The sequence below is a fragment of the Phacochoerus africanus genome, chromosome 1 (genome assembly GCF_016906955.1).
Source record: "Phacochoerus africanus isolate WHEZ1 chromosome 1, ROS_Pafr_v1, whole genome shotgun sequence".
NCBI lineage: Eukaryota > Metazoa > Chordata > Mammalia > Artiodactyla > Suidae > Phacochoerus > Phacochoerus africanus.
Window position 1 is genome coordinate 47761114 of NC_062544.1, and position 14603 is coordinate 47775716.

Here is a 14603-nt window from a genome sequence, read left to right on the forward strand (position 1 = left end):
TAATCTTCCACATTATCTAATGTGAATTCTCTGATTTTACATGTTATAAATTATTTCCTACCACCTCCAGGAGAAAATCCAGATTCTTTACTTTGCTATTCCAAACCTCACACAATTGGATATTCTGTAATAACCCATATGGGAAAGAATGTGAAAAAGAATAGATACATGTATATGTATAACTGAATCACTTTGCTGTACATCTGAAGCTAATACAAATTGTAAATCAACTATCCTACCCAAAAAGGATACAAATTAAATAAAAAACCCTCACGCAATTGGGGCCCACTTCTTTTTAAATGACTCTTTCTCTGCTCTTTCTACATATTCACATTCTACATTTCTTCTAGACTAGCCCACATTTTACCTCTGGTTGAGATTTTCTGTACCAATTCCAGTTGAAAAGAATCCATTTTTCCTTTTTTTTTTTTTAGGGCCACACCCGTGGTATATGGAAGTTCCCAGGCTGGGGGTTGAATCAGAGCTGCCGTCACTGGCCTACACCACAGCCACAGCAACATGGGATCTGAGCAGCATCTGCAACCCACACCACAGCTCGAGGCAATGTTGGATCTTTAACCCACTGACCAAGGCCAGGGAATCTATGTCTTTGGTGCTATTATGAAAGATTTGGCTCCAATAGGGCTCAGATTCATTTCCACTAAGCATGACAGGAACTCTGATTTTCTTTTTCTTTTGTTATTGAAGTATAGTGAATTTACAAGGCTGTGATTACTTCTGCTGTACAACAAAGTGAGTCAGTCATTCATAAAGAATCCATTTTCTGAATTGACTGAGGCACTGGCACTTTCATGCTTCTTAATGTTTAAGCTTTCTGTTATATATATTCATGCATCGGTATCTACATCATTAGCTATACATCTTATCTCTACCTCCATCCAGCTGAAATATTCCTGATGACAAAGAGGCAGACACTTTACATGACTCCAAGAAACCTAACACAGGGTCTGTTCACAGTGGATGTTGAAGATGGGGGTACTGTTTGTTTGTTAAGTTTAAGGTAATAGTTCAATTTCCACAGATTCTGTGTGAGTGGATTAATTAAAAAAAATAATTTTGAAGCTTACCTGTTCCCCACTGAGTGCCTGGAGAATCCTGATGCCCCCATTCTCCATCCTGTAGATGACCACCTGGCCTGTGTGATTGTACCGTGGCTGTCCCGCAATGTAAATCACATCCTCAGGAACAGTGGCAGAGTTTACTGTGTAACCTAACAAAAGAGAGATGCCAGATATACTTGCTGGCCCCTTAGAGGGCACAGAATAAATTAAATCCATTTTAAGTGGTCGAGAGAATCATTTTTATATGTTTATATGGATTTAAAAATATATATATATATATATTTTAATCCAGGTAGGTTGGGATTGGTAGAAGCTTTTAGTGCGGTTCCCTGATTAAGTACCATAATTGCTTTATCCTGAAAAGCTTTTTTCTCCCAATCTCAATTTTTCATTGTTTAAAGGCACAGATGATATAACAATGACAGAAAAAGGAAAAAAAAAAAAACACAATATCCATTTATTCCTTTGTAATAAATCAATTGTATTTCACTTGGATGCATTTGTCTGTGCTATAAAAATTGATACTTTTATATAGTTGGAAACATAGTAAATGTAAACCTTTTCTGCATTGCTGCCTAGGTTTTTAATTGTACATTTAAACCGTTGAAGCTTATTTCTCTGAGTTAAGGTGTAGATGCATTGTGTTTATACCACAAGATCTTTCCCTGATGGAATGGTGGACTTTAGCTGGTTTTTAGTTTTTCGGCATTACCAGTAAGCCTGCAAAGACATCTCGAGCACTTAAGCTTTTTTCTTTCTTTTGGATGTTTGGATGATAAATTTCAAGTAACAGTTTACTGGAGCAAAAATTGTTTTTTTTTTTTTTTCTTTTTACGGCTGTACCTGTGGTATATGGAATTTCCCAGGCTAAGGGTCCAATCAGAGCTGAAGCTCCTGGCCTACACCATAGCCACAACAATGCAGGATCCAAGTCATGTCTGCAAGCTACACTGAAGCTCATGGCAGTGCCAGATACTTAACCCACTGAGTAAGGCCAGGGATCAAACCCTCATCCTCACGGATACTAGCTGGGTTTGTAACTGCTGAGCCACAACAGGAATTCTGGATCAAAATTTTAATGTTTCTTTAAGGTGTATTATTATTCATTTTTGAGTAAAGAATTAGAATTTTGAGTGAAGAATTAGATTTAGTCTTTTTATTTCTAGAGAATAGAGCTAAGTCTATAGATAAAATTACTACATGCAGATTTCAATTCTATAGAAGGAAGAAATATTCTAATAACCAGAGCTGTCCATCATTGGAGTAGAAGGCAGATAATTTTTCAAAATGTCACAGGATAGCACTTCTTACTGAGAAAAAGATTATATTGATGACTTACTAAGTATTTTACCATTGATAATAGTTCCACTTTCCTCCAAAACTAAAAAAGGAGCAGATGTTTTGTACTAAAATGTGTTTATACTTATAAGTGCTAAAGGAACACAATTCCTTGGCCATATTTTCCTTGATGAATATTTTCCTCACATGTTCATTTTTTCATCACTTTTAGAGCTTTTTAAAAAATTACTATACATAATGGACTGTAACATTCTTTTTCAAACATGTAATGTGTTATATTTTTATGTTACTAGCCACAATTTTGCTTAAAAAATAAAAAATTTAGGTTCTTGTTTATACATAAATAAAATGGAAAAGAAGAATGTGTAAAACAAAGGTTGTCTTATTTCATGCAGCTCTACTGGAGATATTAAGAAGGTGGTGAAGTGAGAGTGTTAGTGCACACTGATTTTTTTTTTTCAATTTTCAGAGCAATCAATGCAAACTGATAAAAGAACCTTTACAAAATAAGTTGAAAATTATGCTTGAGGCTTGGAGTTATGTTATTATTTAATTATCTTTGATGATTCACCCTTGATAACTAAAACTATTGTTGAAATCTTTACAGGGACAGTAACAACCAGTTAGGCAGTCTTGGGCGTCTAAAGACAATAAAGAGGGCACCAGAAAGAGGGCCCAGGAAAGTCTAATTTTAATGAAAGGAAACTCATTATAAAGATTTAATAGCTTAATACCGCTTTCTGAAAAAGAAAGGCACACAACTGAAGAGAAGAAAAATTGATGGTATAGTTCCGTGCATGGATCGATAAAGCGTCAACCCTGTCAGCTCTCAGGATTCACTTCTCAGGGAAAGTGCTGGGATCTGGCGAGGCAATGGGAAACAGGTATGCTCTCTCGTGATTTCATGCGTTTGCTTCACATCTTTACTTCCCCTCTGGAATTAGTCTGGCATGATTAGAAATCAGCAAACTGTGAATGGGGGAAGCCAAATGGGACCTCGACTATATTCTCACTGGCAAACCCACCTGCTAAACCCATATGGGCACGAGGCAGTTACTGGGCTACAGAAAGATGGGTGCAGGACTCCATCCTCAGGGAAGTTCCACAGCTTCATCCTGCTTCTTTCTGACCATTGTTGGTCATGTGGGATTTTTTTTTTTTCCTTTTCTGGCCATGACCACGGCATGTGGACCAGGGATCCAACCAGTGCCACAGCAGCAGTAACAACCTGCTGAGCCACAAGGGAATTCGATTTGGGTTTTGTTTTTTTTTTTGTTTTTTTGTTTTTTTTTGTAGGGCCACAGGTATGGCACATGGAAGTTCCCAGGCTAGGGATCGAATCAGAGCTACAGCTGCTGGCCTTCGACGCAGCCACAGCAACAGAGAATATGAGCCATGTCTGTGACCTACACCACAGCTCACAGCAATGCCAGATCCTTAACCCACTGAGCGAGGCCAGGAATTGAATCTGCATCCTCATGGATACTAGTCAGGTTTGTTACTGCTGACCTACGATGGGAACTCCCCATTTGGGGATTTTTTTTTAATAGACTATCTACCTCTTACTTTTCTTTCTCCATAAGAATGTCCATAATCTAACAACTTGCAATCCACACAGATTTCAGGAGAACACATTCAAACTCTTGTTAATGTGTATACCACACAAGGAAACATTATGAAAGCCTAATTTTAGATTTAGAATAATATTTAGGGAAAAAAGTTTTCTACCCTGCCTTCTTTCTGGGTGCTTTTCTATTTTGAAAGAAATATTACATACATTAGACTTTATGTTGGCAAAATATCTAAAGCACTGACTTGTGACTAAGCTTAATGGAAGGATTTGTGAAACAGAAGAAACATTGTCATAGCACACTGTGGACAACATACACCAAGCTTCCTTTTCTGGGCAGAAAGGGGTCATAGATTATAACTACTGTGGTCTGGAATGATGGGTCTCAATTCTTTGCTTGCAGCAATATCTTTCTTTAAGTCTTGAATTCCCTAAGTCTGCTTTAAGCAAACAATTAAAACAATGTTTTGAGAATAATAGATTTAGGGTTCTTTAAGTTATTTATTATTTTTTTTAATATGTCACTTTGGCATATTGACTTTTTTTTTGTCCTTGCCCATGGCATGCAGAAGCTCCCGGGCCAGGGATCCAATCTGTACCACAGCAGTGACAATGCCAGATCCTTAACCCACTAAGCCACCAGGGAATTCCAAGTTATTTGTTCTTAAGGAATTTAATCACAAAGTATTCAGAATACCAAAAATACTGTATTGTTACTTATTAAATAACATTATTATTGAATATATTACTAAATACGTTGTTAAAATGTTTGAACTTCCTCAGAGTAGTGACACTGTCACTCACATCTTTGTAGACTTTACATAATGTCTTTGACGCTATAAATATTCAATACTAATTAGCAGTAACATTAATGTTGGCTACTGTTAGGAGGCATATCACATATCTGCATTAGTTTTCTATTGCTTCTCTAACAAATTATCATAAACTTGGTAGCTGAACTACATCACTAATTTATTAGCTTATAAAGTTAGAAATCAGACCTAACTCTCCCTGGGCTAAAGTCACGGTGTTGGCAGGGCTGGGTTCCTTCCACGTGAGAAGAATTCATTTATTTCCCCAGGGTGGCTTCTAGAGACCACACATTCCTTGGCTTGTGACCCCCTCCTTCTCCCTCTTTAAAGCCCATAACCTCTCTTTGACCATTTGTCTGTAGATCTGTCTCCCCCTGACCACATCCAGGAAAGCTTCTCAGATTTAATAAACCCATGTGATGAGATCGAGCCCAAACAAGTATCACAGGATAATCTCCTCATCTCGAGATCCTAACAGTAATCACATCTGGGAAGTCCATTCTGCCATAGAAGACTGGGTCTGGGGATTAGGACATGGACATCTTTGGGGTCATTGTGCTGCCTTCCCTAATACTAATAAGAGGAATGCTTATTACATAACATTACACAAGACTACAATAATAGACAACACCTATTGAGGGCTGACTCTCTGTCAAGCACAGTACTAAGCACCTACAGGTCTCATTTAATTTCATGTTCATAACAACCCGAATTTTATATACATGTATATATAAACTATGTTTTTTTTTTTTTGGAAATAAGCAAATTGAGGCTCTGAGGAGTAAAGTAATTTGCCTCAAGTCATAGCCAGGGGCAGAGTCAGAAAACACACTGGAGACTTCATGGGCTCAGAGTGTCTCTGCACTGTCTGACTTATACCCATTGCCAGAACCAAGTACCACGGGATCAGCAGCTTTATAATTTCTATTTTTATAGGTGCATGATGGCCCATCCAGTGGATTTACCATTTACTTAACTATTCCATATTTTTTGACATTTAGGATATGCCATTTACCTCAATATTAGAAATAATAAAATGAAAACAATTGTTCCCTTGGCATTCTTAAATAATTAGATTTTTTTCCCTTAGGTTAGATCCTCAGAAGTAAAATTTCTAGGTTAATGGGGTACAAACATTTTATGACTCTGGATCCATGCTGTCAAAAGACTTTCCAAAAAAGTTATACTAATTTATATGCCACCATTGTATATGAAAGAAAATGTTCTCTGATTTTTCTATCTAGGATGAGAAGAAACTTCAGGTCCAACTAGTTCTTGACTTCAAGGTATTTCACATAGCACAGTCTCACAGATGCAGAACATGAACTTTTAGAAGCTATATAACCTAACCTCTTGTCTTCTTGTTAGGTATTCTATGTCATAGCACATATTACACTGACAGTAATGGGCTGGTTCAGTGTTGTCTCTTATCTGAAAAGGTAAGTAAGTTTCATCAATGCAGGAACAGATACCCCTTATTTATCTTATTATCCTCAACTTATAGCTGAAGGTTTGGCACACTGTAGGTACTCATTATTTGTAAGTGCTTTCTTTTCTTTTTCTTTTTTTGCTTTTTAGGGCCACATCTGTGGCATATGGAAGTTCCCAGGGTACAGGTCCAGTTGGAGGTGCAGCTGCAGGCCTATACCACAGCCACAGCAACGCAGGGTCCACGCCTCATCTGCAACCTACACCACAGCTCACAGCAACGCTGGATCCTTAACCCACTGAGCGAGGCCAGGGATCGAACCGGCAACCTCATGGTTCCTAGTCAGATTTGTTTCCACTGCACCACAATAGGAACTCCCTGTAAATACTTTCTTGATCAACACAGAATCCGGCATTTTGGCATGGAGAAATGAACTCTGGAATAAGAATCAAAAGACCTAGGTGCCTTGGTGCGGTGGAAACAAATCCGACTAGAAATCATGAAGTTACAGGTTTGATTCCTGGTCTTGCTCAGCGGGTTAAGGATCCGATGTTGCAGTGAACTGTGGTGTAGGTCACAGGTGTGGCTCGGATTTGGTGTTGCTGTGGCTCTGCAGCGACAGCTCCAATTAGACCCCTAGCCAGGGAACCTCCATATGCCGCCAGCGCGGCCCTGAAAAGACAAAAGACCAACAACAACAACAACAACAACAAAAATCTAAAGACCTAGATTCTAGTTTAGGCTTGCCAAAGTTGGCTGTGACATATCACTATTCTTCAATTTCTTAATTTGGAAAATTAGATGTGTATCATCTGCTTTCTAAGATCTTTTAATTCTAAAACTCAAAAAGAATTTTGACACCAACTCTTTTATTGTACATCACAATCCTCCAAATATAAAAGATATGCAGTGTACACTTTGTTTTCTAACTACTAAAGCACTAATTTTTTCAGGTTTTGTGGGGAGAGAGAGGGGTAGATGGTGATTATTTTCAGATCTGTATCCTTCAGATAAGTTTTTATTGGCAATACTGGTTTGCCATTCTCTTTTGTAGTGTGTGATGCTTAGAACAATGCTTAGAATACCCTAGCTGCTGTCTGACTAGGGGAGAATGAAATAGGAGTTTTATGAGAAATAGACTAGGCTTCCATTAACGCAGCTCAACATGCCTTAAGGGAAAGCACTCACATAATACCTGCTGCTTATCGCTATATTTTTAATTATCAAAACTCCTCAGTTTCCTTATTCTTCTTATCTCCTGTTCCCTTTACAGCTTTAGTATGTACCCTTGAATAGGAGATCTATAGATGTACCAGTAAAGATCTGCCACCTTCCTTGGAAAACAGGAAGAAACTGGGATAGAGAGAGAAAAAGACTTGCCTCTAGGACAGAAAGATCCCAGAGAGGGCTGCTAAGATGCTAAAATATGAACACAACACGGTATTTGTTTTCTTTACCACCACGTCCCCAGCACCTGGGGCAAGAGAGATGTTCCCCAAATATTTGTTGAGTGGAAACCATATCCTGAAGGTCCTTTCCATCCGAGTCCTTCCCAACTGTTTACCAAGATCAGCCAGTGATAGAAGAGTCCCCTGGTATCCCCCAGCCTGGCACAGATCCAGAATAAAGTGACACCAGACACATCTCCTCTGTCTAAGCAAGTCTTTGGAAAATTGTTACATCAGTGGGTTCAATTTATATCTGATTGTGAACAGAGGTATTAGAGAAGTCATATGAGAAAATAGATTAAAATTTTTCTTTGCAAAATTAGGCCTCATAGAGAGAAACTAATGATAGAGGATATTTAAGAGAATTTGGGAGTCTGATCTTCAGGATACAGGCTGAGCCAAGGTTTCTTTTTCTACCTTTATTTCCTGTCCACTGGGTCTGAAGCACTTCCTGAAATTGAGAATACCAGACAGAAAGGGACCTCAAAAAGTGTGCAGATCAGCCCAAATCAATCCCAGTGCTAGACAGTCCTTCTGAGAAAGGCTCCCGCATGTTCTGGTATTTTGAGTAAGCCTGCTTATCCAAGGCCTGGAAACTTCCATGGGTCCTGTAAAACATCTAACTTTTAGAAGTGATCTCTCTCAAACCATTTTAGGTACACCTATGTAAATATAAGCAAATAATTCAAAAAAGAAAAAACCCAAAGCAACTTTCTATTATTTACATCCAAACTTTACCTAAATAAGAAGCAAGAGGTTCATTCTTTTTGGTAGACTCGACATTAAAGGTCTTGTTTGGGGGAATTTTGATTTGATTAGCCTTCTGCATGACGACTGTTCCATTCCAATCATAGGCTCCTACTGCTCCGAGCATGACCCAGTCCTTAGAGCCAAATAGAGAAAACAATGATATTTAACAAAAAATGGTTAAGAGCAAACACTTACGTGTTTTAACAATGTGACAGGTACTGTTCAAAGTGCTTTACATCTAATAACTCATAAAATCGTCACAATAACCCTTTGGGCTGGATGCCACTATCACCACTCTCATCTTACAGAAGAGGAAACCAGGGCCAGGTGACTGAATTGCCCTAGTTTATACAGCACAAATGCACAATGAGCTGCCAATATTCCTGTGCAGGGACCACAGTACATTTTCTTCCATCAGCTACAAAGGATACATTCTCTAATCTGCTTTTCTGTTTTATTGCTGCCAGGAATCCTGGGCCTCGAACACAGGATTCTAGCAAGACCCTTGAATATCTCGATACTGGGAAAAAGATACATTTCTCTGGCAAATGTGATAAATTACGTATTTTATTTAGCTAGATGTATAATCACACAAGCAGACCTCAAACTGTCCGATTCACAATTATTAGTACAATGCAGTGAGCTGTGTGAAATAACACGTTTTCCTAATAAGAAGCCTGTGAAATGCTGTTTCCTATTTGGGTCTGAATAAGTGTTCATGCCATGAACTGCAAGTTGCACCTGTAATGCTGATGTCTGGGTGCTGGTTTGGGGAAAAGAAACCTTCAAAAAAAGATGCTTTCTACCTGGTGGCCAACGTACCTGTGAATAATGAGCGCTGAAGCCCATCTGAGACATTTCCATCTCAAAAGAAGCTGCCGACTGGTCAGCTGTAGCTGTAACATAGGAGAGGGATTGCCTTTAGTACACTGCTGATTTGCAGAAGTCGGAGACCTAGTACAGTCTGTGGTCTCGCCAACCAGAACTCGTAGCATCTTTGGGGTATTTTTCAGCCACGCATTTCTCCCCTCTACCCCAGATTCCTAGGTAGGGCTGGGTTGAGGACAGAGAAAGCTATCCTGAGAGCTGTGTCTCCCATTTGTGTCTGTTAGCTTCCCCGCCCTTGCTGGAGGAGTTGAGAAATCCCTATTCCTGCTTCTGTTCTTACGCGCCCTCGTGTGCTTTCCAGTCCTATGGTGCTTTAGATCCACCCCCATGGAAAGCTCTGGGCCTCACCCTCAGGCCCTGGGAATCCTCCTGAGACTTTAGGCTAAACTTACCTGATATGTCACAGGGCTAATGACATTGGATTCATGTATTTAAAGAGGTTTCTTGTGTCTACCAGCCTCATCTGTATTTCCTGCTGTCTATCATCTCAAAATCCCATTGTTTGATAAAGGGTTTAGGGATCCCGGGTTTGTATTTGCTCTGATTTCTGGCTGTGGGTGTCACACACAGATTGGGAGTGGACTTCCCGACAGGGCTCCAGGCTACATGCCATTCAACCACATTTTTTTTTTCTTTTTAGAAGCTCCTGTATTCAATTTAAAGCTCTTACTGAGACACAGAGATAATCCAGAACATTCTGTGAGGGTGTGCTACTCTCAAAATATTCGCCAACTCCAAGCCACAGCCTCCTAAGGGGATTAAGAGAATGTTGATTTATTTGCTTTCATAAGGGAGTTACTGATTTATTTGGCCTTGCCGACAAGTTAAAAATAGTGCGTAATTGTTAAAAAGTCAATCTACTGTTTCACTGAGGCATGAGAAGAATCAAATTTGTGAAATCAAATTTATTCACTAGTTATTTACCTGCATCAATTTGTTAAAAAATACAACAGGACTGGATTAAATGCAGAAGTTAATCAAGAATTCAACTATATCATTTTAATTTCACATACAAATTGTCCTCTAATTTAAATAGATGAGATGCAGTTTATTTTGAACATTTATTTTAGGCCCATGATGGTTTAAGGTGCCTTTTTATTTATCTCTGCAAGATCAGTGATAAGAATGCAATAGTAGAGATATATCTATTTCTAGCACCTTCCTCTGCTGCCATTCTGTTTACAACTGAGAACAGAGAGAGGGAAGCTCTGTGTAGTCCTGCCTGCTGACTCTGCACTGTGGTAAAGCAGGTTGTATATCTTGTTGCTGGCTCCTCCCTCGATTTGTTTGTGGGTGTTGCCATAACTGCTGTGGCCTCTGATTAGGAATTTCAGCATTTCTCCCAGTGCTTGATGGGAAAGGGAGACATCAGATCATTTTCTGATTTTATTGGGCAAATAGCTGGTCGCCTCGCCTCACTAGGTGGCACTGTCCTTCAGCAAACACAATTTTCACAATTGCTGCTATTTACCACCTCAAGAGAAAGGGGGATTGGAAATGGAGATTCCCCAAGTATCAAGGAAGGCAAGCCCTTTTGGAACTCATTATGAAAAAAGTCAGAAACAGGCTAATAAAAATACTGCTCTTGGTTAGCCCTGAAAGAGCAGAAACGAAGATCTGGCAGATAGATACATTTTTTTTAATGACCTCACCTGTGGCATACAGAAGTTCCCAGGTCAGGGATTGAATCCAAACCCCAGCTGCGACCTACGCTGAAACTGCAGCAACACCAGATCCTTTCGCCCAATGTACTGGGCCAGGGATTGAATCTGCATCTCTGCACAGACTTGAGTTGCTGCAGTCGGATTCTTAACCCACTGTGCCACAGTAGAAACTCCTGAGAAGCATTTTTAACCTGTGGAGCTCCTTATTAAATAATTTTGTTTTTAGGAGATTTCTTAGAGCACGCAGGTGCTCCAACATATAGCCTTTAACTCGCGGTGTGGTTAGGTTAGAAAGAATCTGAAAATGTCATTTAAGGCACATTGGTCACTCCTCCACCCAGTAGCTGATATAGGCTTAATTTCTACACGTCTTAGCTTATATTTACTTGCTTATTTAAGATAAGATATAGAAATAAGACTGTATTATGTTTAACTAATACCATTTTTAACTAAATCATTTTTCTTTTAAATGATTTTTACTGATTGTTTCTGTCACATCTGGTACATATGATTAAAAATTAAAAGTGCGGTGGACTTGGAAAACCTAATATACTTCTTTAAGGCCAGCTAAGCTCATGATCGGGCCTATTAGTAAAGGACACTAGGATAGCTGTCATGACATGAAGCCCACTTAAAAGTGACATATGCAGAACACAGGATAGCTAAGTGCTTTAGAAGCAGCTGTGACTTCAGCCTGACAGATAAGGTGGGTGTACTGTTTCTGAAGGCACAGGGGAGAAGGAGCTGGGGCAAAAGGAAACCAGAATACTTCTGTCTGGAGATCACCATCATCTCGAAAACAAACTTCCTACCTGATGGTTGTGGTCTAGTTATGAAATCAACAGGGTGAGTCATATCCAGCATTTTTTTTTTTTTAATTGAAAGAGAATAGAGTAGAATGGAAGTGATGGGAAACTCTCAGAGTGCATTGGATATAGGAAGGGTTTTGGGGGGAAATTTTGTTATTTTTATATGTCTACATGCACTGGATTACAAAGCAAAATGTATTTATTTTCATGAGTCACTGCCAAAAAGTTTGAAAGCCACTACTCTAAATCATTTTCTTTCATTTTTATACTTTTTAATATTCGCTGTCAGTCCCTTTCCCCAGTCATTTTATGCTTAATTAAAATGGTCGACTTTTTTCACTTATGTCTCTTTCCCATTTTTATCATTCTATTTTCCATTATCGGATCATATCAGGGAGACTGAGAAGGAGCTTATAAATGTCTATGTTTAAGATGAAAAACAATAGTCCTTGGTGTGTCCTGTCCTCATAAGGACAGAGTCGACTGGATGTGGACAGAGCATAAGAGCAGAACTGTTTGGTGGTTTCTCATCCTAGGGTGAGGAAAAAGGCATGCCCTCAGAGTCTCCAGATGATCAGAGAATGTCAAAGAAGAGCCTTTTTTCACTTTGCCTGTATAACTATTCTGAAGACTTCTTTTTTTTCAGTGAAGATCTAGTCCCAAGGTCATTTGTTGCTTGACATCTTCTACCTAAGGCAAAGGAGGGAATGGCCATGGCTCATGATCCCCAGCGGCCAGTGGCTATTGAAAAAATCAAAGAAAAAGTTTAACATGACTTAGGCAAATGTAGTGAACCAATGTTTTGCTGCCATGGGTCTTACGGCAGAGTTCTGTGAAGACCTTTAAAATGGGCAAAGAGCAAATAGGGGAAAATAAATGAACAAAGAAGTTACTGTATAAGCACTGTCCCAGTGAAGCCCAAAATGAAAAACAAAAACTTGCATTAATGTCTTCATTTTCTAAATCTGTGTCACAGAAAAGGAATCAAACACATGGGCACATTTTTGTTCTTGTGTCTACATTGGCCATTCCATTGTCTTCATCCGGCCCTCACATCAGCACTGCCCCGTCCTTACAAAGAGGGCTTCAGGCTGACACTGTGCTCTGTGAAACAGTCACCTCAATGACAGACTTATATAAGAGGGCATTGTTCCATGGTGGCTATTGCACACAGTAAAAATGCATTAGCCATGTGGTAGAAATAAATACCAAAACCCATTACAGTGAGTGTGAATTGTAGGGAGAACATTCAGGCTTACAAGAAATAGTCATACCTTCCAGGGCAAAGATTCTTTCTCCCAGAGCTTCAACAATAGTAACCAGCGCCAATTCATCAGAGACATTGAAGAAATGTTTTTCTGTGGGTTCACTTGCAATTGATTTTATTTCCTCCACAAATTTTTCAGTGCTTAAATTTCCTCGGTTATAGCTGCCAAGAATCTAAGACAACAAAAACAGCAAGAATATATTTTAAATTCTATATGTTATACAAGAATCCCAAGCATTTTGTCAATAAATGGGAGTGTATAGTACTGTGGCATAATGCAATTTTTATGTCCTTCCACATTTTTAGAAGGGTAATTTTCAGAATATGTAGGTTCCTTAATATTAGCTGTTATATACCATCATTGCTGTAGGAAAATAAAAAGGTAACCTTGTATGTTTGCAAAGGTTCTCCTTTTGCATTCCTGTGTCCCTGTTTATTAATAGCTCTATCTTTAAAATCTGACAGTTCAGATTTTAAAGTAATATCACAGTTTCTGAATGTCTCTGATTTTATTCCAGTCAGTGACATCACCATTTGCCGGCAAAAGCAATTAGCAAGAGAATTGCTTGATCTCCCTTGAATGGGCAGATGACTTCCTGGAAATCTTACCAAGGGGCAGTCAGATATGTATATTTTTTAAACAGATATTGGACTAAGCAGTAATCTAACTTGGCATTGAGATTTATATACAATAAAATTCACCCTCTTTAGATGTACAATTCTAGAATTTTGATAAAGTTACACAGTTGTGATATTATGTCATTGAGATTAGACTATTTTCATCACCCCAAGAAGTTCCCTCTTGCCCTACTTTTGTAGTCAGTCTCTTCCCCCCTCTACCTCCTTGCAAACACTGATCTGTTTTCTGTCCTTAGAGCTTTGCTTTTTCCAGAATCTTAGATTTAAGGAGTCATATGACCTATTGCCTTTTGGGTCTGGCTTCTTTCACTTTGCATAATGCTTTTGAGAGTCATCCATGTTGTCATGTGTATCAGTAATTCAGTCCTTTTTATTGTTGAGCAGGACTCCATCGTACAGACGCACAATTTGTTTGTTGAGGACATTTGGGGTGGTTTCAGTATCAAGCGATTATGAATAAAGCTGCTCTAAGTATTTGTGTGTATATATATATATATATACCTGTTCCATTTTGCCATTTTACTATTCCCACCAGCAATGTATGAGAGACCTAGTTGCTTTGCATCCTTAACAAACTTGTTATTATCAGTTTTTTCTTTGTTTCAGTTTTAGCAATTCTATTGGCATATAATGATATTTCATTTAATTTAAATTTCCCAAATGGCTAATGGTACTCAGACATGCTTATTTGCCATAGTATTTCCTTTTCTGATGTGCTGTCTATTCAATCTTTTGCTAATTAAAAAAAATGGATTTTTCTTCTTTTTTTATTATTATTCTTTTTAATAGTTATTTCCCCAATACAATTTTTTTTTCTACTGTACAGCATGGTGACCCAGTTACACATACATGTACACATTCTATTTTGACATATTATCATGCTCCATCATAAGTGACTAGACATAGTTCCCAGTGCTACATAGCAGGATTTCATTGCTAATCCATT

The 14603-nt window shown here is 38.6% G+C and overlaps 1 protein-coding gene across 1 annotated transcript in view; it reads right to left on the reverse strand.

Moving 5' to 3' along the window:
• Positions 1 to 14603, reverse strand: part of ITGA1 (integrin subunit alpha 1) — a 179671-nt gene that overhangs the window by 49437 nt on the left and 115631 nt on the right. Inside the window, exons 9-12 of the mRNA XM_047763121.1 lie at positions 13026 to 13191; positions 9213 to 9286; positions 8379 to 8523; positions 1089 to 1231 (exon numbers count right to left, since the gene is read on the reverse strand). Of these exons, the coding sequence (XP_047619077.1) occupies positions 1089 to 1231; positions 8379 to 8523; positions 9213 to 9286; positions 13026 to 13191 (528 nt within the window). The remainder of the gene's footprint in view (positions 1 to 1088; positions 1232 to 8378; positions 8524 to 9212; positions 9287 to 13025; positions 13192 to 14603) is intronic.